The 23784-nt window shown below is 41.2% G+C and overlaps 2 protein-coding genes across 5 annotated transcripts in view; both read right to left on the bottom strand.

Annotated features, from left to right (window-relative positions):
- The window catches only part of LOC101787477 (oocyte zinc finger protein XlCOF6-like), a 502509-nt gene extending 478871 nt beyond the window's left edge, over positions 1–23638 (bottom strand). Inside the window, exon 1 of the mRNA XM_063243065.1 lies at positions 23618–23638. Within this exon, the coding sequence (XP_063099135.1) occupies positions 23618–23620 (3 nt within the window). The 5' untranslated portion in view covers positions 23621–23638. The remainder of the gene's footprint in view (positions 1–23617) is intronic.
- Positions 1–23784, bottom strand: part of LOC100723486 (zinc finger protein 709-like) — a 95442-nt gene that overhangs the window by 24467 nt on the left and 47191 nt on the right. Inside the window, exons 1-2 of one of the 4 annotated variants that reach the window (XM_013146405.3) lie at positions 23618–23746; positions 11133–11253 (exon numbers count right to left, since the gene is read on the bottom strand). The exons of 1 other annotated variant lie outside the window; for it this stretch is intronic. In XM_013146405.3, the coding sequence (XP_013001859.2) occupies positions 11133–11201 (69 nt within the window). In that variant the 5' untranslated portion in view covers positions 11202–11253; positions 23618–23746. Of the gene's footprint in view, positions 1–7887; positions 9279–11132; positions 11254–23617; positions 23747–23784 lie in introns of those variants that run through there. 2 more of the 4 variants (XM_063243063.1, XM_003460942.5) reach the window with 2 other exon arrangements.

Here is a 23784-nt window from a genome sequence, read left to right as displayed (position 1 = left end):
ATATAAATGGGATTTCAACCAGGGAGACTGCAAACAGTTCCTTTCAACTATCCAACAAAAACTAAGTATTATGGCTATCAATCCTATACACTTAGACATGTACGCATTTATCCACATCTTCATTTATGTTGAGACCTAACAGAGCATATTAGATTAAAATCCTTGTGAACAGAGATTAATAATATTGCTGGATTTCACATCATAACACTCCGGAATCAAGATTGGGTACTGCAGTGCCACTTTCTTTCTTTCAAAGTTTTTGTTCATTTGATCATGTGTCATCAGATCAGTGCTCATAAACTGTTTATAGGTTTTACGTAAGCTTGAGTCTTAACATGTATTTCTATCCTTTTTATGTTAGAGGGAAAAACATAACAAAGCTGGACAGAACTAAACTTTCTCCTATAGACATATAAAACTAAAAAGACATATAAATCTGCTATATAAGGAGTTCTATCCTGGTCACTGTGCTGTTTCTTGTTATCATCAACAGAATTGGCTATATCATCAGATAAAGTATAATTGAGCATATGAGTACATAACAAAATTAACAGAAATACAACTTTATAGATAGTGTAGAGCTACAAAAACAGGTAGTAATCAAATCAGAATGGGTATCATAGTGAATCATTGTCATTTTCAGTATAGTTGTCTGAACTCAACTTGTTGCCATCATCCTTACAGGTTTTGAATAAAATCTGTCAATAATAAGCAGCAATCAAACAAGTCAGATTTAACTAAGAGCAGTCATGATATAACAGTAGAAGTCATAAATAGATCCTGATTGAGTTAATAGAGAATTAAAGATGTTCCCTATGCTATGGACAGCCGTCCGTGCCCCTCAGGTCCAATGCTTGTATACAAACTAGGACAGAACGAGTTCCAGTCAAGCAGAGGGGTGTGAGTAATAGAGGTTTTTATTTTATTTTATTTTTATTTAGAGAGAAAGAAACAAAAGAAATACGTGGAGATAAAAAAGGGTAGAAATAATACAGAATTACAGAAAAATAAATGGTAACAAAACGCCAGTTGGTAAGTTACATATTGTCATCTTAGAAATAGTTGTTCAGGTTACAAAATTAAAGTACGTAAAATGACATTAAAATAGTGACACTGCCAACAGTTCTGCTCAATGATCTAACATGAACTTAGTAATATGGTTAACAGTCCTACACACTTGTTTTATATGTTAAAGAGGGTAAGATTAAACATATCAAAACAGAACAAAATAGTTAAAAAAAAAACAATTTAAAGAAATACAGATTTCAAAGCAAGTCCACTGGAGATCTTCACTGTCTATCTAATTGTCTCTAGTTTCTTCCAAATAGTTTTCCCCATCTTCACACACATTAAATGCATACTGCATATTATAGAACTAATCAAATCATTACAGGATGATGAAGGCTTTTTAGGTCTTCAAGATCTGACATTGGGGAAGACAATAATAACTACCATTGCATTTCTCATTCTCTTTGTAGTAGCTGTCCTTATATTTACATATGCTGATATTGAACTTAAGAGACTAGACTAATATCACTCTGATCAGTGAATAATAGTATTGCTAGATTTTATATCATAGAGACTTCCGGAAGAACATGGCAGATAGATAGCAGCAGCTATGGAGGCTCTCTGAGATACCCCACTTAGAATACAGGAATGCTGCAGTAGGAGGAGTCCTAAGCAAGGGGAAATACACCCTGCTGACCCAGGAATGAACTAAACTAAGAGAAACCAACTGGAAATCCAATCCTGGTGCTAAAACAGGAACAGATAAGATAATCATATGTAATCTATTAACTAGTGATTTCCTATTATTTTTTCTGAAATTCTGTATAACTTGTACCCTATTTCTGCTTTTTTTCCCTTTTTCTCCTTAATAAAAAAAAAGATTTTATATCATAGTGCTACAAAATTAGCATTGGGTTTCTTATTATCTCTTCTTCGTAGAGTATCTGTTCATTACATATTGCATTATATAATCTGTTCCCGTAAATAGTTTTTTAAAAGAATCTTCTCATGCATGAATTTCTACATGTATATCTATCCTCTCGGTATTATAGGGGAAAACAAATCATAACAAGACAGCAAAATAAATTCCTAGAAAAACATGCAGTGAAAAAGACACATAAGACCACAATATTAGGTGATCTACCGTAGTTACTATGCTTTCTCTTGTTATTTTCCATAGTCTTGTCCACATCATTGGGCTTAACATAGTTGAACATAGTATTACCTAGCTATTTTTATAATAACACAACTTTGAAAACATTGTAGGACTTGAGAGCTGTTAATAATTAATACCGGTATGGATATCTTTTACATCATGTCATCTTCTACTTTTAGGGTTGATACTATCAAGCATATCAAATTCAAGTAAAATCAGCCAAGGCAAAACCACAGTCTTATGAATCAGATTCAAATAAGATCAGTCATACTAAGACAATATAAGTAGTCCAGGATTTCAGTTCAAGTTAATAGGAAATTAAGGATAGTTACCATGGTATAACCTGCTATGTTTGGGTCAGATGTCTGTGACCTCAAATCCAATGACTGGACAGACCAGAACAAATTAAATTCAAACTAAACAGGGCGATAAGACTACTGTGACTTTTAAATCCTGATACACTATTAACAATGACTTCTGCCTTTTTTGTAGTGTATCAAAGCTATCTATACTAAAGCCTATAGCTTACCATCTCTGCCTCATGTCTGCTACTCCCCTTTATTGCTATAATTTGTCTACCTTACTCCCTCTTTCCACTGTCTGTCCCGTTCATTGAGGCCTCTCTGCCACTGTTGCTGGAATGCTGGTATCCCTTCTTCTCTTTCTCTGGAATATCCTTAAGCACTCTCTGTAGGGTTGGGTTGGTGGCCACGAACTCCCACAGTTCCTCCTTGTCTTGGAAGCATCTTATTTCTCCATTAATTTTGAGAGAGAGTTTTGATGGCTATATGAGTCTTGGTTACATACTATTTCCTTTCAGGACTTGGAATATTTCTCCCCACTCCCTTATTGATTTAAGAGTTTGTGTTGATAAGTCTGTTGTTATTTTGATAATTTTCCCATTGTAGGTAATCTGCTTTTTTTCTCTGGCTGCTTTTAATATTCTGTTCCTTTGATGGATTTCTGGAATCTTGATTATTATATGTCTGGGTATAGAGCTGATTTGGTTGTAGGTAGCTGGTGTTCTGTATGTCTCTTTATCTGGATATCATTTCTTTTTGCTATACATGGGAAATTTTGCTTTAATATATCTGTGAATATTCTTTGTATTTCATTTTTGGTTGCTCCTGCTTCCTCACTCACATTCTTTATTCTTATGTATCTTTTTGTCATCTTCTAGCTTTTGAATTGTTTCTTTCTGGTTCCTTGTTATTTTTAAGAGGTCTTTTCTTTCACGAACATATATGTTAAATCTCTCTTCAAGTTCCAAAAGGCTGGCTTTAGTTTCTGTCAAGGCATTTTGCCAGTGTTCAACGGAGTTTTTAGTTTCCTGGTAATCCCTTTGGATCTGTTTCCTGTATTGTAAGTTATGTTTAGACTCTTCTTCAGAAGTTCCTCTTTCTTTTCTGATTTCCTCAGTTCTTCCATCTGTGTTTTCTTGGGCGGGGCTTGTCATTTGTTTAATTAATCTCTTTATATCTTGCCTCAGTTGGATCAGGAATACCGCTTTAAATTCATCTATGAGGTCATGGAGGTATTTTTTAATTTTGGCTGATGCTGTGTCCAGTATTGGATGGTTACCATACTTGTTCTCTTCAGTGCTTACTTCTCCTGGACTTATTTTCTCATGTTGGGCAGCTGGAGATTTTTTAAAAATTTTTTATCTCCTGTCATGTTTCTGGTTTCTTTCAGACTGGAGTGTTCTGGGGGTCTGTGGCCCTCTCGGTATTGCTTAGGGCCTTTCAGAAGTGTGTTGACTTGAGTTTTTGCTGTCCTCCCCAATTTGCTGTTATCTGGGGTAGGCAGGGATGCAGGGATGGTGTAGGCTAGCCTCCAGCCTCGGTGCCAGTCAATCTGCAAATTAGTCAGTACTTTGTGGGTGTCACAGACTCGTGACTATTTTGTATCTGCTTATTGGGTCCCAACCAGAGGCTTGGTTCAGCCCCAGCAGGTCCTGCCAGTTCTCTCTGTGCCAGAAGCAGCTGGCTAATGTCACCGTGGCACAGGGCTCTGCTCAAATCCCAGCTGCCCTCTTTCAGACCTCTCTGTGCCAGGAGCGATTATGTAATGTCCCTGCGGCTGCAGGTCTGCCCAATTCCAAGATGTATTGCACTAGTTCTATGTCGCTGATGCCGATACGGTGCCAGGATCTGCCCACTTTGAAGATGTCCTCCACCAGACCTCTCTATGCCAGGGGCGACTGTCTGATGTCACTGAGCCGCACACTCTGCCCAACTCCAAGATGTCTCCCACCAGACTCTCTGTGTTATTGATGCCACTGTGGTGGCAGGCTCTGCCCAATTTCAAGATGTCTTCCAGCCAGCCACAGCAGCTGAGGGACCCAGTCCCCAGTATGCACCAGGGCTCAGTGCAGGGCTTCCTCTTGAGTCTACTGCACACTACGCCACTTGCCTTCACTGCATTCCTGACACAGCGTGGAACGGTCAGAAAACTGCACAGTGCCCGGCTTTGGAACTCCGGAGCTTCTCACAATCTCCTCCAGCGCAGCTGGCTGCTTTGTGGGGTCCAGGGTCTCAATTTCCAGCAGTCCCCAAAAGCCTATAGAGCTTTTCCTCTTGGGTCCACTGGTCAGTTTGCTGCATTAAAGGTGCAGGATTTGCAGACTCTGGTTATCAGCCTTCGCAGTCTCAGCACGACCTTAAATCCTCCAGCCGTGCTGTCTTGGTTAAAAAGAATCATTATCCATTCATCTGGCCCTCTCCATGTTGTCATATTCTAGGATCTAATATGATTTCTCCAGAGAGACTCTCCGCCCAATCCCCTAGTAAGCCGCCATTTTTGAAAAAGCTGAGTAAGAGGTTTTACTTCCTGATACATTATTAGCTATATCATCTGCTGGTTTTTTTTTTTTGTTTTGTTTTGTTTTGTTTTTTTTTTTTTGAGGACTATTCCTCCCTTTTACTCCCCTAGAATTAACTGTGTATTTTTCGGTCTCCCCAACACTCATAGTTTTGTATTGGGGGGGGGCAACCTGCTAGTTACTTAAGTGTTTCTGAACTTTATCACTCCTAGACTGGATTTCTAGTTATATTTCTTCATTTATTAAAGCCTATCCATATACATTATTCTCTGGTTCCTGTATCACATGCAGTTCCAATTTCTAATGTTTCATTTTGGTCCATATAGCCTTTTTCAGGCTAATTATATTTCCTATAAAAAGCCTCTCGGTGGACCCTATCTTTTGATCCACTCTGCCTGCTACTCTCTATTTTTTTGCTTAAGTTATGGTATCTAGGCCATCTATATTAGAAATTATATCCAACCGTCTCTGTCTCAATTATATTGAGCTCTTTTTTTGTCATTAGTTGTCAGTTTGTCTTCTTCATTTTGCTTTCTGCTCCATTCATTGTGGCCTCTTTGTTACTATTTCTGGAAATAGAAACATAGGAGTTTCCTGCAATATTCTCTATAGAGTTAAACTGGTGGTTGCAAAGTCCCCTAGTTCCTCTTTATCCTGGAAGCAGCTTGTTTCTCCATTAATTTCTAGGGACAGTTGTGCAGAATATATCAATCTTGGCTGGAGGTTATTATCTTTCAAAGTTTAAATTATTTTGCCCGATTCAGATGCAGCAGCGGCAGCAGGGTATTCAAATTGTGGTTTCCAGATGTGCGGGTTGCAGCTTCGGGACTGAGATTTTATCTATTCTGTTCATAGCACCAGGATTGCATTTCCAGTTGGTTTCTCTCAGCTTAGTTCATTCCTGGGTCGGCAGGGAATATGACCCCTGCTGAGGACTCCTCACACCACACCATTCCTGGATTCTAAGCCGGCTATCTCAGAAAGCCTCCGTAGCTGTTGTTATCTATCTATCATGTTCTTCAGGGCCAGCTGTCCTCCAGTATTTACGCTACAGCAGAATTTGGTCTATGTCAGAGAAAGGTCAGTATCACTCTCTAACTTTCTCTTGGGGCAAAGATTTCAATTACTTGAACATTTTTCCAGGTGACATGTAAACCTCTCTGTTTCTATCCCAACTTTAAGAGACCCTCATTTGCAACTAATGGACCTTGAGTCAGTTTCTCAGCACCTCTTTTCCCTTCATTTTGCATGGCTTCACAGGTTTTAATTTTTATGTTCAATTACATAGAACTCTTGACTATTTGACATTCCAGCAAAAGATTTCTACTGTCTCATTTTATTCATTTATTTTTGTCCTTTTGACACAGGGTCTCACTATGCAGTTCAGACTGGCCTTGGGCTCATTTTGTAGGCCAGGCTGGTCTCAAACTCATAAAGGTCCTCCTATCTCAGCCGCCTGAGTGCTGCAATTACAAGCGTGCACCACCATGTTCATCTTACTGTCTCATTTTAAAGTGAATACAAACTTTGAGGATTAAAAAGACAGGTGTAGTATGTCCTAGTAAGTCTTCTGGACAGAAATCTTACGAAAGTCAACAAGGCAAAAGGCATATTGCACCAATGATACCAGACGTAAGACCTCACTTACTTTAGGTATGGACAGTTTGCTTTAAAATTGGATGTCATATCCCTGAATATGAATGATATATTGTAGAGAAGGAATGCTGCCATTTTTCATCAAGTACACAAGACAAAATAATGCAGAACATATTTAAAATGGCAAGTTGGAGGACCTAAGAGATTGCCGTTGTTAGGAGTTTGCAGGTCTACAGAACAGACATTCAGAACTCACGATCTAGTGGAGATATTGCTGGGTGTGTCCGGCCACAGGTACTCCAAAGTTTCCATGATCCTGGGCCAGAAGGGGCTGTGGCCTTTGGAGGAACAGGGCAGAGCTGTGCTGGGTACAGATGACCCATCCTTGAGAGCTGCTGCACAGGCTCCATCATGGAAGTACTGTATAATCTCAAATCCCCTGCACAAGCCTAATTAATAGCTCAAACTAGTTCTCACATTTCCTCACAGCACAGAACAGCTGAGATGCCCATTTCTATTCTGTCCATTTCTATTGTCCATTTCTATTCTGACAGTGATGAAATCCATCTGTGGGTCCAATCTAGTCCCTTAGATTGACTTCCCTATGGATCCTTTGAAGATTTGAAGCCTTTAATTCAGTTTACAATTCAAATACCTGGATCCATCATTTATTTGTTATAAAGTGCCTGATTACTGTGATTTCTGACATTCAGTATCCTTAAACCAAGTTTTTAATGAGTGTTTCTTGGTGAAAGGCAGACTACTTTTTTCCTCCTTTTCTCACCCTTCCACTCCGTCTCATTTTCTTCCTAATGCAGTGCTCCTAGGGTTTCAGCTGCTGCTCTTTTTTCATGCAACATTTCAAAAAGAAGTTTATTAGTGGTGTCCCCACTTTGGCTCCTGTAAGTAGGTGTTCTTCAAGCATGCACACTAATTCCCTGGAGTGCAGGTGGTCAAAACAGCAGTGGCCCAAAACTTTGCTGCAAGAGGTTGTACAGGGGAACACTAACTTCTTCCTGTACATCTTCAACAAGTTGTAAGTTCTTGAGGTTTTTGGCATTTAAACTAAAGAGACCAACAACTTTAGACACACAAACTCTCACTGATCAAACTGTGGGTACCATAATTTCCACCAGCTCCTGGGTGATTCCTGAGGTTGTTCAGGACGGCACCAGCTTCTGATGCTATTTTGTGCAGTAACCAGGAATAGTGACCCTTCCTTCCCACACACCTCTTATCAGTAAATGTGCTTGAGGATGAAGAGCGCACTGCAGCAATTCTGAAGCAGTCGCATTTGATTACCAACCTGCAGTTCTCCAAAGATGCTATTTCCTGCCGTAGCCCAGATGTGCTCAGGTTTCCATACTGGTGTTGGTCAGGTGGCACCAGCGGCAAATTGGGGACGATTGTGCCTTGGACTTGAGGCTCATTTTATCCAATGTGGAAGGCTTGCTGGAGAGCTGATCGCTAACTGTCCAGATAGGAACAGGGTTAGGATGAACTGGTACAGGGTACTCAGACTTAATGATCCGGCTGGGACAACGGTCACTTGTTTGGTAATGTTGCTGGCTGCCCTGAGGGAGTACTGCCATTCTAATGGGGTGGGACAAAAGGCTGTAGGATACAGGGCAGCATGGCTAAGACATGAGACTTTGCAGGCAGAATGAATGCCCTGAATCACAGACACTGACGGGTCAGAGGGCACTGCTCGCATCACCTGAGACATGGCTTCTATTTGAAACCCCTGGCTCAGATGAGGGGTTTTTCCTGCTGCTTCAGAGCCCTGCCTCTTTTATTAGACTTCCACCCAAACTTACACACGCGCACCTTAAGCTTTTCTACCTTCATTCCAACATTCAGACGTTTTCTAAATCAACAGGAAAAATGTTTTCTCTGCGTTTTGTAAATTTAGCAGTTCTGATTTTCTATGCCTGGCCACCTTTCACTAATTCAAGTTATTACTTAAAAAATCTCTTGCAGGTTTTATAGGAAGGAGCCCAGAATAATGTCCAGACACTTTATCTGTACATTTGGGAAAAGGCATCTCATCCTTTTCAGCATGAGACTCAATTCACCATTTTATTTTATTTTTATATTATATACAGGGATTCACTGCAAAGTTCAGCCTCACCTGGGAGTCACTATGTCACCTAGGCTGACATTCAATCCTCCTGCCTCAGCCTTGAGTGCTGGAATTAGCAATGTGTGCTACTATGCCGGGCTCGTCATTTTAAATTGTGACAACAGATGGCGCTGAAGACAACTAATTTACAGTACAAGTAAAACATCCTTGGACATCAAGGGTCATACACATTGTATTTGTAAATTCAAAAATACTTGTAGCTTCTCTTGTTATCATTTAAACTGGCCACTGTTGACCCAAGCCTCATAACTCTTCCATGTTTATGATGTTGGCCTGGTCCCCTGGTGATCAAGCCAGTCTCAGAGTTTCTGTCTCCACTTTGAACAGTTGACAAGGTGACCATGAGCAGGACTAGGGGTCAGTATGGGTCCAGAAGCCCAGCATCTGGACGTGGCAGCTCTGATTCTCTGGTGGGAAGAGGGCACTCATGCTCCCCCATTTGCACCTCCTTGGAACTGTTGGGCAGCACCTCTGAGCCCCATCCTGGCCCCCACGCTGTGAGGAGGAGGAGAAGGCTGGGGCTGCAGACTCACCCAGCATCTTGATTGTATCGCCTTCAAATGGGGCACAGGGAAGGAGAGCAGAGCATTAAATGCTGTCCATAAGCATCAAGAGAGCAGCTCACACACTGTGCTTTCCAGGTTAGCTGGGATGACACATAAACCATCGTGCCTTTATAAATAACAGAATTGCTAACAAATTAATATTCAAAACCCTTTAAGATGAAATAGATCCGTTATTTTCGAAGTGAAAAAAAGAGGATGCAGATTGACAGAGACGTAATTTTCTCTGACAGGAAACCAAGAGCAAAAGAAATGCAGGCAAACTGTCAGTGTCCTGATGAAAACCAGTGAGGGGAGTTAGAGAGGACAGACCCCTGCAGGCAACTTTACAAGATCTAAAAATGACTCGGTTTGACCACGAACTATTGCAAGTTCCCACAGTGTGTATCAGAAAAAAATAAACTGTTTCCTTATTCTGAGAACGGGATCGGAAAAAAAACAAGCCATTCTGAAAGTTCAGAGTTTTCACTGAAAAAAAAAAAAACATAAACAAAACAAACTTCTACAAAGCCTAACCCCTGGCTTGGGAAAACAGGAAGCACCTAACCCCAGCCACAGTAGTCTTCCTCCCTAGAAGCTGGCCTAGGACGATGTGATATTGATGTTCACCTCTTTAGAGTAACCAGATGTTCACACACGACAATAAACAATAGCAACAAATCCACAAATGAGAGGAAAATATGACTCAGGAAGGAGACAAATACATTTAGCAAAATAGATCTGAAAATAACAGCAAATAAATACATAAAGACAGTAGAGCAACTACGTTAATTATTCAAAGGCTGGTGGAGGCAACCAGAGAGCAAGAACCTTCAGGAAAGAGAATGGTATCTGGAGAAAACTTCAGTAAAGATTTAGACATTAGAAAAGACAAGGTAAGTTACCCAACTGAAGAGAATGAATGAAATGAATGTACTGCTGCAGATTCTATTACATAATCAAGAAATTAAATCCAAACTGACAACATCAAAAAACTACATTGTTAGAATGACTGATTACAGCCAGGTGTGGTGGGGCGTGCCTGTAATCCCAGCACTCAGGAGGCTGAGGCAGGAGGATCAGGGCAAATTCAAGGTACAGAGTGAAGTCAAGGGCAGCCCGAACTGCACAGTGAGGCCGGTTTCAAAAGAAAATACAAGGAAAAAAATGAACTATTGATTATGAATGAATGGCATGAATTGTTAGAGAGAAGAGGAAGCTCTGTGACTGGCCTGAGGTGCAGGACTGAGTCTGAATCGACAGCGTGCTTCAGAGACAGGTTTAGATTACCAGTAAATACGTAAGACCAACACTGAAAAACCACACAATACTTGGATGCAAGCCTACTGAAAATCTCAGAAGACAGAAAACAAACCATACAAAATGCAATAGAAACAAAAAAGGAGAAAACACCAGAAAGATTATACAGTACTAGAAACAGAACAAAGAAGATAATAAAAAATCAAATAAAACAAAGTTCAGATATACTTATAAGTCTGATAGGAATTTGAGGTAACCTGCTAGTTTTACCATCTAAAATTATAAATATCTCAAAATTCAAGTTTCAAATTATAAAGACATTGAATGGGGGCTGGGGATTTAGCTCAGCAGCGTAAGTGCCTGCCTTGCAAGCAGGCAGTCGTGAGTTCGATCCCTGGTAACAATAAAAAGGAAAAAAACCAAAAAACCAAAAATATAAATAAACACACTGAATTAAAATTTGTTAGTGAAAAATTATGAAATATTTTCCAAATCCAACAAGTGTAAGACACATAAATGAAAATAAAGATTAACAGGAGTATTATTTACACAGGTAAACTAGTCTACAATTGATTCAGATGCTGACCAAATGTCATTCTTGTTTACCTGTCTGTCTCCCCAGAGTTTTGGCGAACCTGGGCCTCCTCCATCCATCCCCTGCAGCACACCGTGCATCTTAGCTCCACTTTTTCCAGATTCTATGACAGTTTATTCCATACAATTTTTTCTAAATAAAAAAAAACCAAAAAACACATTTTAGCAATTATGACTGTTTCATCATCAAAACAAAAACTTGCAACTTCTTTAGAATGACACATGTCATACAATGGTAGCTACAAAAATATGCCTTCCATCAGTCACAAACCAAATGTTTCACAACAAAAATGCCACCAACAGATTACAATTTGTTGCTGACAAGGGTTGCTGACGATGTGTACAACATTCACAGCTACTTAACTTACAAGGTGCACAGTCACACTGGAACCTGTCCTGGAAGTTTCTGCAATTCTAAAAAACACAAGTATTTTCTCAGTTCTTTTTTGTTTCTGCACAGAATATCTCACGGTCAGTAAATAAAGAAGAGGTTTCCTTTCACCGAGAGCTGTGAGCTACAGTGAGAAATTAAATCTGCTCCCGGCCTTCTGGCTGACAAGCCCTGAGGTCACACATGGGCAGAGTCTGAGTGCAGGGAGAGCCCTCACCAAACTCTCTGTGCCCGTCCCATCATTCACACAAAGCAACTCCCAAAACTATCAATTTCTAAGTGGCTTCTAAGTAACCCAACTGTCTGTATTTACTCATACAATGTTTTTATCACCTAGTCTAGGCCACTGTGAGATAGATTTCATCATGAATTTTGAATGGAAGAATGTACATTTAACCAAAATTGCTTCCACATGACTCATTAATCATATTTTAGACATATATAATTCTTAAACATATATACAATAGTTTGAGGACAAGTCTGCACAACAATTTGTGTGGAATATTTATACCGCTAGTAGTTAAGTTAGGTAGAGATTCACAGTCAGTGTGAAAGGAACCAGGCCCAGGACAGAGACACTGTTCAGAAGGGGAGAACTGGCTCTGCAGGTGAGGGCTGAGCTGAGAGAAACCAGGCTGAACGCTGCAGACGCCACGGCCAGGCCCACAGCTCACCTCAGGTTAATGGCAGCTACAGTTGTACTGTGACTACCATCATCATCTCAGGAAAGACAAAGACTGCAGCAGAAAGCACTCGGATGACCAGGACACCCTGAGCCTCACCCCTACTCCTGCCAGGCCTGCACTTGCCGCTCCTGAACTAACAGCTGTAGATAAACCACAGCTTGGGATTCCTGGAGAGGAATATTGCTAAGGGCCTTGTTTCAGTGTTAAATACTGGCTATGCAATTTCACTTCTAGCCCAGCAGGTTGAATTTAATTTCCCCCAAGGCAACCTGTAACAGGATTTTACTGTATAAAAATCCCTAGATGTCATGATTTTACTGTGTGTAAACGCCTTACTTGCAACCCACTTTCACACTTCTTTCTGCTGCAGGACCTTTTCTCTTTCACCTTCTTTGTGACCTGCCTCCTACAGCATGTTTTCTATGCTTTGGTGACAGGACAAAAGAACTCACAGGTTTCACAGGCTGGAAGGCACTTTAGTAACACTGCAACTTAATATTCACAAAGCTACAAGGTAGGGCCTGTTGAATGCTCACAAGTTGATGAATACACAAAACTTTAACCTCTCCATGTTATTCATTTGTGCAAACTAATAATTTTCTGAGCAAAGTTACAATTTAAATTCAAATTTGAAATCTCAAGGGAAAAGAGTCAGACACAGAAAGTGTTGAATTACCCCCTTATACAAAACTGCCATGGTGAAAATACACAGAGTATGTGGTAGATTATTCATTTGGATATGTTGGAAAACTGGAGAATTTAGAAGATAGGTTTTGTTTAGCAGCAAAATGGGATACTCAAAATGGATGAGGCTGTGGACTGTACATATTTTTAAGTGAATGACTAAGTAGAAATTAAGTTAGATGTGTACTAGTACAGACGTCATAAAAGACAGTTCCTTCTTCACAATGGGCAAAACCACTGGAGAACTACTGGAGGCAGAGTGACTTACAATGAATGAAAGAAGGATGGGACAGAGGTAGAGACTGGAAGAAGAGGTAAGTAAAAAAGAAGGGGCATAAGAACAATAAGTGAAAAAAAGGATAAAAGGAAAAAGAATAAGAAAGGGAAGGGACAGAGAAATGAAACAAAGGAATGAAAAGAGGAAATAAAAAAAAAAGCAAACGTGGAGGGGAGGGAGACTGCAGAGGAAAGAGGACAGATGGGCGGAGGAAGAGGACAGGCAGAGCCACTGTGCTGCTGCTGAGGGCGCCCAGCCTCAGAGCTCCCAGGAGAGGTGTGGCGGGAAAGGCCTCCTTCCGCTGTTCTGCTGATCCTGTCCCCAAGGAGAAACTGACAGGGTTTCCACCTTTCCTGGATCACTCTGCAGAGTCTCCACTGAGATGATTTCGAGTCTGAGCTGGACATAACTGACCGGGGAAGGCCAGAGAGCTTGCCCAACCCAGGTAGGTGATATCCACAGAGAGGCGATGTGCTGTCCCTCAGCACGGGGCCCTGAAGGTGGCAGATGACATGGAGACAGAGCAGGGGACAATGAGGACTAGCAGCCGATGACACCACGTGCCTGCTGAGTGGCATTTCTAGCTGTACGGGGTCCCACATGAGGGAAAATGGGGCAGGGAGAATCTTGCATGATTTTAGACTCACAAGGCCTCACAGAAACCCACTGTTGTCACCATAACTGAACAAACACATCCCAGGAGACAGCCACAAGGCAGACGCTGCCACAGAGGCTAAAATGTGTACTGTAGTTCAGAGCTGGGCAAACAGGCAAATAGTGGGCACAGCCCACGGCAATGAGCAAGAATGGAGCGCAGCAGAGGGAAAGAACAAGCTGCTCTGGGGCGCCCAGGACACACAGGTGATGCAGAGCAGAGGCACAAGAGGCTGCCACCATGTGTGAGGACACTGGACACAGTTGGAAGGGAGCTGCCCTGGGAAAGCCCAGAGGCCGCAGAGGACAGACTGGGACAGGGCTCGGTGCTTCTGAGCAGGCGGGGCTGCTGCTCGCTGGGCTCCAGGACAGGGTGAAGACACAGTGCGGACATTTAAACTGTGACACCAACCAAATGACAGTTTAATAACTATGTTACTGAACAACTAAGTAGGCAGTGCGCTGTCGTTTTTCTCATCTACACAGGTACAATCGCCTTGACGTTCATCGTAGAGAAGGCTAAACAGAGACACTGTATTAAGTTCTTGAGCCACAGATGTGAGCACTGGGGTTTTGTCAACGCCGACTGCAGGAAACGACCCGCATTTGCAGTGCTGCAGCAGGCGCGGGATAGCAGGCTAAATTACTTCTCAGAGTCAGCATGTTCTACACGTTTGGTTTCAGTATTTAAAAATGTAATTGCTGAGAGTTCCTGCTTATATAACTTCCATGTTTTCATTTATTTTTAATCTGTACTTCAGCATGCAACCCACCATCTTACTTCCTACAGAATAACAGTAAAGGGAGAAGGCAGCAAACTCCACCCTGGGAGACTAAAGCAAGAGGTCACAATGTAAAGTTCAGTATCGGGTCATTCAGCAGGAGACTGTATTGGTATCGAACCAGCAAATAATTGCAAATATCTGATAAAATTTCCCTGAAATTCAAGTAGTAAATGGCACATCTTCACTAAAATAGAAACAGATGTACTCAATCAAAATACACACAAAGGTGGCTTTAGTGAAGAATGTACCATACCTCAGTAATACAATTAAAGACTATTTTAATGCACTTAGAAACATTCACACAAGAGGTAGTAAATATAGACTATTTATAAAACAAGAAATCTATGTTTCACCAAAAATAAACATTTACAAAAAATTTTATTATGCATATGACATTTTCTTTCAAATACAGAATATAAATATAATACAGAGTATAATACGGAAGAACCACCATGGCAGAAGGTACAGCTTTACAGCTGTAATTTATTTGCTTTCTCACTACAGGGAGGAAATAGTAGACTTCAGTCACACTGAGCACACAGCCTGACTGGTCTCAAGCCTGCACTTGTCGTCTGGCAGCTGAGTCACAAGTGCTGGATTTCGGGTGTGAGTCACCATACCTGACTGAAAAATACACTATGAAATAAAGTTTCAATAGAAAGTCATGGAATGAATATGCAAGTATGTGGAATTAACTAATGATTTAAGGGTAAAATGCCAATGTTTTGGGAAAAAAAAGACTGTCAGTTATATATATTGCTTTTAAGAACTATATGTAGAAAAACATTTCGTCAAAAACAAAGATTAATGAAACAAGTCTCAAAATATTGAAAAATATCATCAAGATGGTAAAAAAGAAAGAGACAACAGGGAAACAAAAACTGAAAAGAAGTGATACAGGGCCAGCGGGCACGTCAGCTTCCGCACAGCATCTCACTACAGGGTGAGCCATGCTGGCCGTCAGTGCTTGGTCCCTCGGACCAGCCTCATGGAGGACCGCACTGCACGTGCAGCCCACTGCACCTTTCCAAAGAGGGTGTTTTAAAAGAAATTAAAAGTGTAACAGAATTACCATTTGATGAATTTTAGATGGTGGAAATATTGTCAGAATTGTATAAAATTACAAAAATGCCCATGGAAGACATGAACAGCAGAGACTAAAATGTTAGAAAGGAACCAAATGATGATCCAAAATTCACACTGATTTATTGAATTTCTTCAGAGTAATCAGGAATCCATTTGTATATGTACCAACTGCTCAGGATGAAAATATTTATTCTGCAGGGGAAACATACAATTATGAACACAAGAATAAAAAGCATTCACTCATCTGAGCATAGCATTAAGTGTCTGTCATAAAAAAAAACTCGTAAATAATTTAAGAACCTTACATCATCAGGTTAATACAATCTTTACCTCAACCTAGAGAACATGTTAATAAGGAAAGGCAAATAAAGGCCCATCATGCACATGCAAGCTGACTTTCAAATCCTGGATAAAATTACCTAGCAAAGTGCAAGACGGTATTAGCAGTGTCCCACGTCTGCATGCAGCTGAGTGGTGGCACAGTTCCCTAGCCAACTTGATGTCCTGGGTTCAATCTAAGTACCACACACGGGAAAGACCTGTGTAAACAGTAATGAACTGTGTTTCTTCATCTCATCAAAGGGTGTGTCAGTATAAAACTGCGGTGAAACTCACCATACGCATACACAAAACACTTCATCAACTTTTGACATATTTTATAAAACCCAATTTTTGTTAATTATTTGTGAAAGGTATGTGATAAAGCAAAATAGTATAATAATAATAACTTGATAATAACTTGATAAACACATAAGAAAACGCACTAGTGTTACAAACAATGAGGACACGTACATGAGTTATTTTAAAATCAGAACTAAGTTGAGAATATCCACTGTCTCCACAAATATTCAAGTGTTACAACAGGACAACATGAGCAAGACAGACAAAAAGTGACAAAAAGATGAAAGAGATAAAGCTATGCTTGAATGATAAAAGAATCAAGATGTAAATCTTGAAAACAACAACACAACTGTTGTGGAAGGCAAGATCAACTGCAAAAAGGAAATAATGCTTCTCACAGTTCTAACACTGATTGAAACAATGACAATACAGTGAAGCTACATGATACCCAATCAGAACAAAAGTACAAGTAAATGTAGCTCCCAAATAATTTATCTTAAGGTCAGGACACAAAATAATCTACAAAGAAATCTGAAAGGTTGCTAATTAAGGACCAGTGTTTAGCAGATTATCAGTGAAACTAGCAAACAAACAGAAAACAAACAAAAACGTTTTCTTATTTGCAGGATTGGAAATACAAGCAGGGCTGGGGATTTAGCTCAGTGGCATAAGCGCCTACCTGGCAAGCATGAGGTCACCAGTTCGATCCCCAGTACCACAAACAAAGAAAGTACAAGAAGGTCCCTATGCCATGTGGATACAAGGAGAATTTTCGACACAAACGTCATTGTCAAAAGTACATCTCTGGGGCTGGGGACTTAGCTCAGCAGCATAAGCATCTGCTTGGCAAGTGCAAGGTTGTGAGTTTGATCCCTGGTACCAAAAAAAAAGTACATGTCATTACACAACTAAACTTGCTTCAAATTTTTGCAAATATTTCTGAAATACGCCTTGAAAGGAGTCAGCTGGGTGCTCCCACCTGGTGTCTCACTCAGTCTCTGCCAATATGTTGCTTAGTTCATGAAAACGCCTCCTCACTTGTCACTGTAAATCCAGGCCGGTATTACCACCTAGAAATGATCTCATAGGCCACACAGCTTAAGAATTATTTAAAAACTCGATTGTGTAATACTACCAAAAAAGTCTTTAAAAGTGCAAAGTTTTTAACATGTGTAACACGTGCAAAGAGAAAAATCACACATAGAAACAGAATTGGAGAAGATCTAAATATCACGAGAATCATGTAAAGACTCCAATTTGTGATGCAGTATGCTAGGAATTGTTAAATAATTCTAAATCGAACAAACCACAAAAACAAATGCATACAATATAAGCACTTTTCCTTTCCATGAAATACAATTAGCAGTACTATTATCTTAGCTATCTTGTGCATATATATGTATGTATTTTCTCTTTTCTCCTTCACACCATCCCCAATGTTCTTTCCTTTTGAGCAGTTTCTTGCCCTTTCACAGCATCTACTGGACCTTTTGGATCTTATTTACTCTTTCAGTTTCTTTTACTAGGGAGAAAATACGATGTTTACATATGCAAGTCTGATTTATTTCACATTATTTACCTCACATATGGTCTCTAGTAACACTTATTCATCTATAAAAGCTTCAAGTTTATGTTTCTTTAATCTGAGCAACTATTCTGAAGATAATAATGTGCAATATATTATCCATTGCTAATTTCCTATCATCTTGTTTTGAAACTCTGTATCATTTTTATTGTTTTGTTAACTCTCTTTAAAAGAAAAAAGAAAAAGGATGCAGTTGTATTTTCTAATCTCAAATAAGAGCATAAACAGAGACAGCCTTTCCCACTGTCCAGAACTTGCTCTACACTAAGTCACTTACACCTGAAACAAGAAATATGAATACACTTGCTTTAAAAATACTAATATTTCATGGGGTTGTCAGAACAAACCAAATGCACAAGTCATTTCTTATGGTGCTCACTGAATCTCTCTAATTTTGCATCACAAATATTCCAACGTGTACGCTAGGTATACTGAGAAAATATGTAATATAGAAGCAAAACATGAAAAAAAAAGAAACCCTACTGAATGAGAAGCTGTACGAGTGAGGATCTCTTTAAAAATAAAACTGTAAAGCACAAGTGTTAAGGTTACTTTGAAGACATAAAAAGCAATTTAAAATTTCTGCTCAGGAAAGTAAATTCTTAATGAAAATGGCATGATAGAAAAATTGTGAGAAGATATGTTGATCCTGTATAACTTACAATAAAATATGAACAACAAAAGGATTTTATCAAAAGATTCATCACAAATATGAAAACATGATGAAATTAGATATTTTTAGAAGGACTTAAACAATGAAAAAACAATTCACAAAATAGAGACATAAGTGAGAAAAAAAATAAAAAGACACAATTAAATTTTTCTAGGATCCCATAAAGTATCTAATGGAAAAGCCTAATATTGGTTGGATATGAGAAGTGGGAAGGCAGCCCCCAGGCGGAAGTATGCCTGGTCCACCATGATGGTGCTGGACACACACTCTGAGCCCCAGCAGAGAGGCTCTTGGGCCTGAGCATCTAGGGCATCTGATCCTCTTCTCTGATCGGCTTCTAGGGCACTAAAGAATGTGCTTGTGGCATTTACAACAGCAACACAGCTGGACAAGCCTGCTGTCCCAGTGCTGTGGAAAGGGACATGAGTTGTCACCAAGACAGACTCCAGTGGGGAGTTACAGGTACACTGATGGAAGTAAACCTGGAAAATAATGTTGGGCAGGTAACGAACACACAGGCTGAGTGCTCTCCCACACTCCCACGTGGGCACAGTACACACAGATGCACATGGGCTGGATGTGGGGGGCAGGGGGAGAGCACACGGCTGGCACCCGTCACTCTCTGGGGTCTGCAGACAGCAGGAACACTGCCCAGGAAGCCACGGTGCAGAACCCAGTCATGATGAGCAGGATTATGAGGGTCGAAAAAAGACACATGTGCAAGAAGAGCACTAGTGACAGGGCTGATATTTCATTCTTGTAAGGGCTGTCATGTGAGTTATGGGACACTGATCACCATCCCTGATTTCTACCCATGCTGTAACCCTCACTTAGGACCCACACCATGAATACAACAGAGCAGATGTTTTCTGGTGTGCACAATCAGCACCCTGAAAACCACCCACTTAGCAGGCACAGTGTACACACAAGCTCTGAATAACAAGATACCCAAAATGGGCAAAGACCATAAGAACTGCCACGTTTCTCTGCACCCAAGGCAAAGCATTCTGGGAGAGGAACTGCGGACACAGCTATAAGCAATCCAGGATAGAAAGGCAGATTTTGGTCCAAGTTTAAAGCAGTTGGAAGGCTTCTCAAAATCAGCATAAATCAGAGGTAGGAATCAAGTGTTTTCCATCTAACATTCCACATGCTTGTGGTCTTGTGTTAAACTTTTCAGCTCAGTATCTTTACCGGAATGTTCTACTCATTCTTCTTTTATTCTTTCTTTGTGCTTTTTTGTTGTTGTTTTGGTTTTTTTGTCTTTTTGAGACTCAGTTTCACGATGGAGTTTACGCTGGACTTACGCTTTACTTTGTAGGCCAGGCTGGCCCCAACTTCACACCAAGCTTTCTGCCTCAGCCTCCCCAGTTCTGGCATTACAGGTATGTGCCACCATGCCCAGATTTACTCCCTTTCAGTGGTGACATAAGAATACGACTAATTTAGGGGACCTCACTGTAGTACCAAATAGAACAAAGTAAAGCAAATGAAAACTCCAAGTGAAAACTCCACAGACCACTGTTCCTGTTCCCAAACTCACACCCTTCTCGTGCCTTGCTGGCTTTGTACAAGATGAGTAAGACAGCATTCAAAAGAGGAAATGATCCTATGAATGCACTGTTCTAAATGGACTCCATACAGAGTTGAAGAAATGAGTCCACAGATACTGAGTTAGAAAACTATACTGTGATCAACCCAAAGAAAGGTGAAAATAAAATGTATTGAAAATGCACACAATATCCCTGATTAATCAAACATCACTGTCAAACCTTTAAACCTGCTCAACACATACTCCTTCATTTTTATTTAGGAATATTTATGTGACAGAGACAAATCCAAGATAAAATATCACATAGCTTATGTACAGTATGGAGTACAGTGCAGTGTAATCACTGGCTGTTCACCTAAGCAGCTAGATTCATGGTGTGCACCACCAGGCCTCACTGATGTTCACTCTCCTGGCACTGAAATCTCAGGAAATCACTGGGATTAAAGAATCGTAACCTTAAAACAGGTAAATGTCACACGTCTGTCTTCCTAGCAGTGAGGGAGGAGGACACAGTATCAAAAGTCCCCCCCACAGCCTGGGAAACTGGGTAAGACCAGGTCTCAAAAGTTAAAATATATGGGGCTGTGTAGCTCAAAGCCAAATTCCTGCATTCAGTCCCCAATAAAATCTTCAAACACACGTTGTAATCTTTGTATTCAAGAGAAACCCCTTTCCATTGTACTTCAATGGTGATGCCCACCCTATTACTAAATCTACAAGTCCAGTTTAATAATTTCAATTTTGCCTCATAAATAATGAAGTGAACTGATCAGGAATAAGAGACGACACAGTCACAGTATTGGTCACAAGGTTCCCCTGCTTTCTTTAGGCTCTGACCTCTGAGCCTCTCAAGGCAGGGCAGCACAAAGTCCAATTATTATCACAATGAGGACAATCCGATCTCAGGAGAAGGTCACTGCTGCCACTGCTGATGTCACCTCCCTCATCCAAACTCTGGTCCCTCATTGCCTTTTTCCTCCCCTTGGCTCCTCCATATTAAATGGCTCCTCCATTTATTCCTATTATTATTAGGCCTGTAGGTACTCAGACTAGGGATTTTCCTCTGTTTCGGTGCTTGTTTTATACACAGCACCTCTTAATCAACATTTCAATTTTAAACCAGTGTGTACAAGGATGACAGCAATGATTTCAGTGATGACAGCCCTTGTCCTCCCTCCACGGCCAGTGTCACATGTCCCTGTCCACACAGATGCCTCCGTTCAAGGTGTTTCTCAGTTTGGGTTTAACATGCAGCACTTTCAGAAAGTCGTCCTTAGCAAGAACTCTTTCTCCTTTCTTGATATTGCACAGGATTTCTCTGGTTTCACAAACAGGACAAAAGAAAATAAACTTTCAAAAGTGTCTTGAAGAGATGAATTTTCCTTTAGCAGCAGACAGCACAGACTGCAAATTACTAGGAGGCAAGCTGCGCAAGCCATCCTTCCTCCCTGGTGCACACTGTCATCACAGCTTGGAGAAAGCAGATCTCATTATCCAACCAACTGGTTACACTAATGAGGTCATGGCTCCTGGGCAGAGTAAATTCTGCCACTTTGAAAGCCCTCTACTGCAAAGTTTTATAGCAGGTCATCAACTTTCTTTCAATATTTGCAGGAATAGTCAATAAAGCACATGCACAGTTTATTTTAAAAAATGGCTTTGCAAAAATAACAATGTTTATAAAATTGAGTTATTTGCTTTGGCACAAAAGACTACCTCTTTCCTCACTAGTAATGCATTAATATACCCACCATCTTCCTCAGAGTTCTAAACTCTCTGGAAGGCCTTGTTTAAAGAGTCTGATTGTGAAGGATAGTTTGTTTTGTGATCTTATGAAGGCGGCACAGAGCTGTGGTAAATGGCCTGGGGTAGAGTTGTGTAATCAGCTATACAGATAACAATTAAAATAACAGGAAGCCAAATACAGATAGAATATCAAGATTCAACTTCCTCAAGAAAGGGAATGCAGCCTTCCTCTACTGCAAGGAGTTGCAGCCACTCTTTACCAAGCTCCCCAGTTTCCAGGAAACTCAAAATAACTACTTTTTCTCTAAAATCCCACTTCCCTTTAAATCTTACACAGTAAAAAAACTGGCTTGAGCACCTGAGTTTCAATAGTGATTTTCAATACAGTCACCTGAGAGAGACAGATATGAAATAACTGAGCAATTACCATGCGCTGGTTATCTCTAATTAGCTCTGGATTGATCAACCACCTGGCCACCAACTCAGGATGCTTCAAGCAGACAGCTTTGTTCATAATTTCAATGAAAACTCTCCTAATGTATGGACAGCTAAGACCCATAGTTGGGGTTAGAGAACATACTGAGCCCCCTAAGAAGTAGACATACAGCCTCTGTGTCACAGCAAACAGTCATACTGATGGAATGCCATTTCACACTTGTATCTGGGTAGCTACAGCTCCTTTAAGCTCCCTTTCAGCAAGGTCACTTCCCCAAAAGGAGTTGCTAAGCTAGTGCTGGACAATTCCCCTGTAGCCCACCAAACACAGCGCTCTACCAACACGTCCAATAACCAATCATACAGTGTCCATTGCAGGGGATTCAGATGATGCCCTCACCCTATAGCACAAGACACCATCCACAATTCGTTGCTAACTCAACTCTCAGTGTCCCCATTTCTCTCCCAGAGTGGCTTTCGAGCATTTCTCGCAATACCCTCAATACAGTTTTCCTTGGCGCTGGTCTTCCCTGACTGCTTTTCCTCTTTCTGTCAGAGAGCTTACAAGCCCAGCAAAGTTGAATCTGGAGACCCAGACACATGGGCACCAGAGGTAACATCAACAGCCTTTCTCAGGTTCAGCACTTCACTCTAGTGTAGAAACGATATAATTCTGTTTTATAGCATTGTCCATACCGATCTCACATAAATAACTAAGGTGATAGTTTTTGTATTGCTAAGTGTGCCACTCAGGAGTTCACCGCATTTATGGGAAACCTGTATACCAAGTCACGTCACCGGTATGTTTAAACTTGTTTTGCATTCTCGTTGCCCTTCTCAACCTCTATTATGAGGTTGGCAATGTGGAGAAATATTAGAAACTCAGGAAGCCACCGTGAATAGAAAAGGGCAGAGGTCTGAGAGGAGGTGTGGATCTGAGACCCTCACGCAGCCATTTATAACAGTCACATCCCCAGCTCTGCTACTGAAAGCACCGAGACCAGGGACCCAGCGCCCGCAGCCGCACCAGCTCCAGGCCGCCCTGAACCAGGGCCGCCCCGAGCCCCGCTCTCCCCACACCGCTGAGGCGCTGCTGGGCCACACCGGACGGCACCGTGGGCGGGCAGTGTCACGGTGGGGACGGACTCACGGACACGGCGGTGACCCGGACCCCGCCGAGGGAAAAGTGGCAAAAGCCCCAGAGCCCGGAGGACCTCGGGGTCCGGAGCTCGGCGGGAGGCTGCGGCTCCCAGAGCCGGTTCTAGCCGCCTCCTCTCAGACCTCAGCCCGACCCCCTCCCTTCCCCGGCTTCCGTCCCGCACCATCACCACAGCGCGGCTTCCCGGTGTCCCCGAGTCCTTCCCACGCGGCCTGCAGCCCGCAGAAATCCCAGAAGCCGGGCTAGCTAGCTGAGGGACTCTCCACACTGAGAGCCATGACACCGGAAGTCCTTGCCACTTTGCCTCACTTGATTGGACAGTTCGTGCAG

The sequence above is a fragment of the Cavia porcellus genome, unplaced genomic scaffold (genome assembly GCF_034190915.1).
Source record: "Cavia porcellus strain 051 isolate PalLab524CR breed Dunkin Hartley unplaced genomic scaffold, mCavPor4.1 scaffold_33, whole genome shotgun sequence".
NCBI classification, from domain to species: Eukaryota; Metazoa; Chordata; class Mammalia; order Rodentia; family Caviidae; genus Cavia; species Cavia porcellus.
Note: the sequence above shows the minus strand (reverse complement) of the source record. Positions and strands in the feature narration are given on the sequence as shown.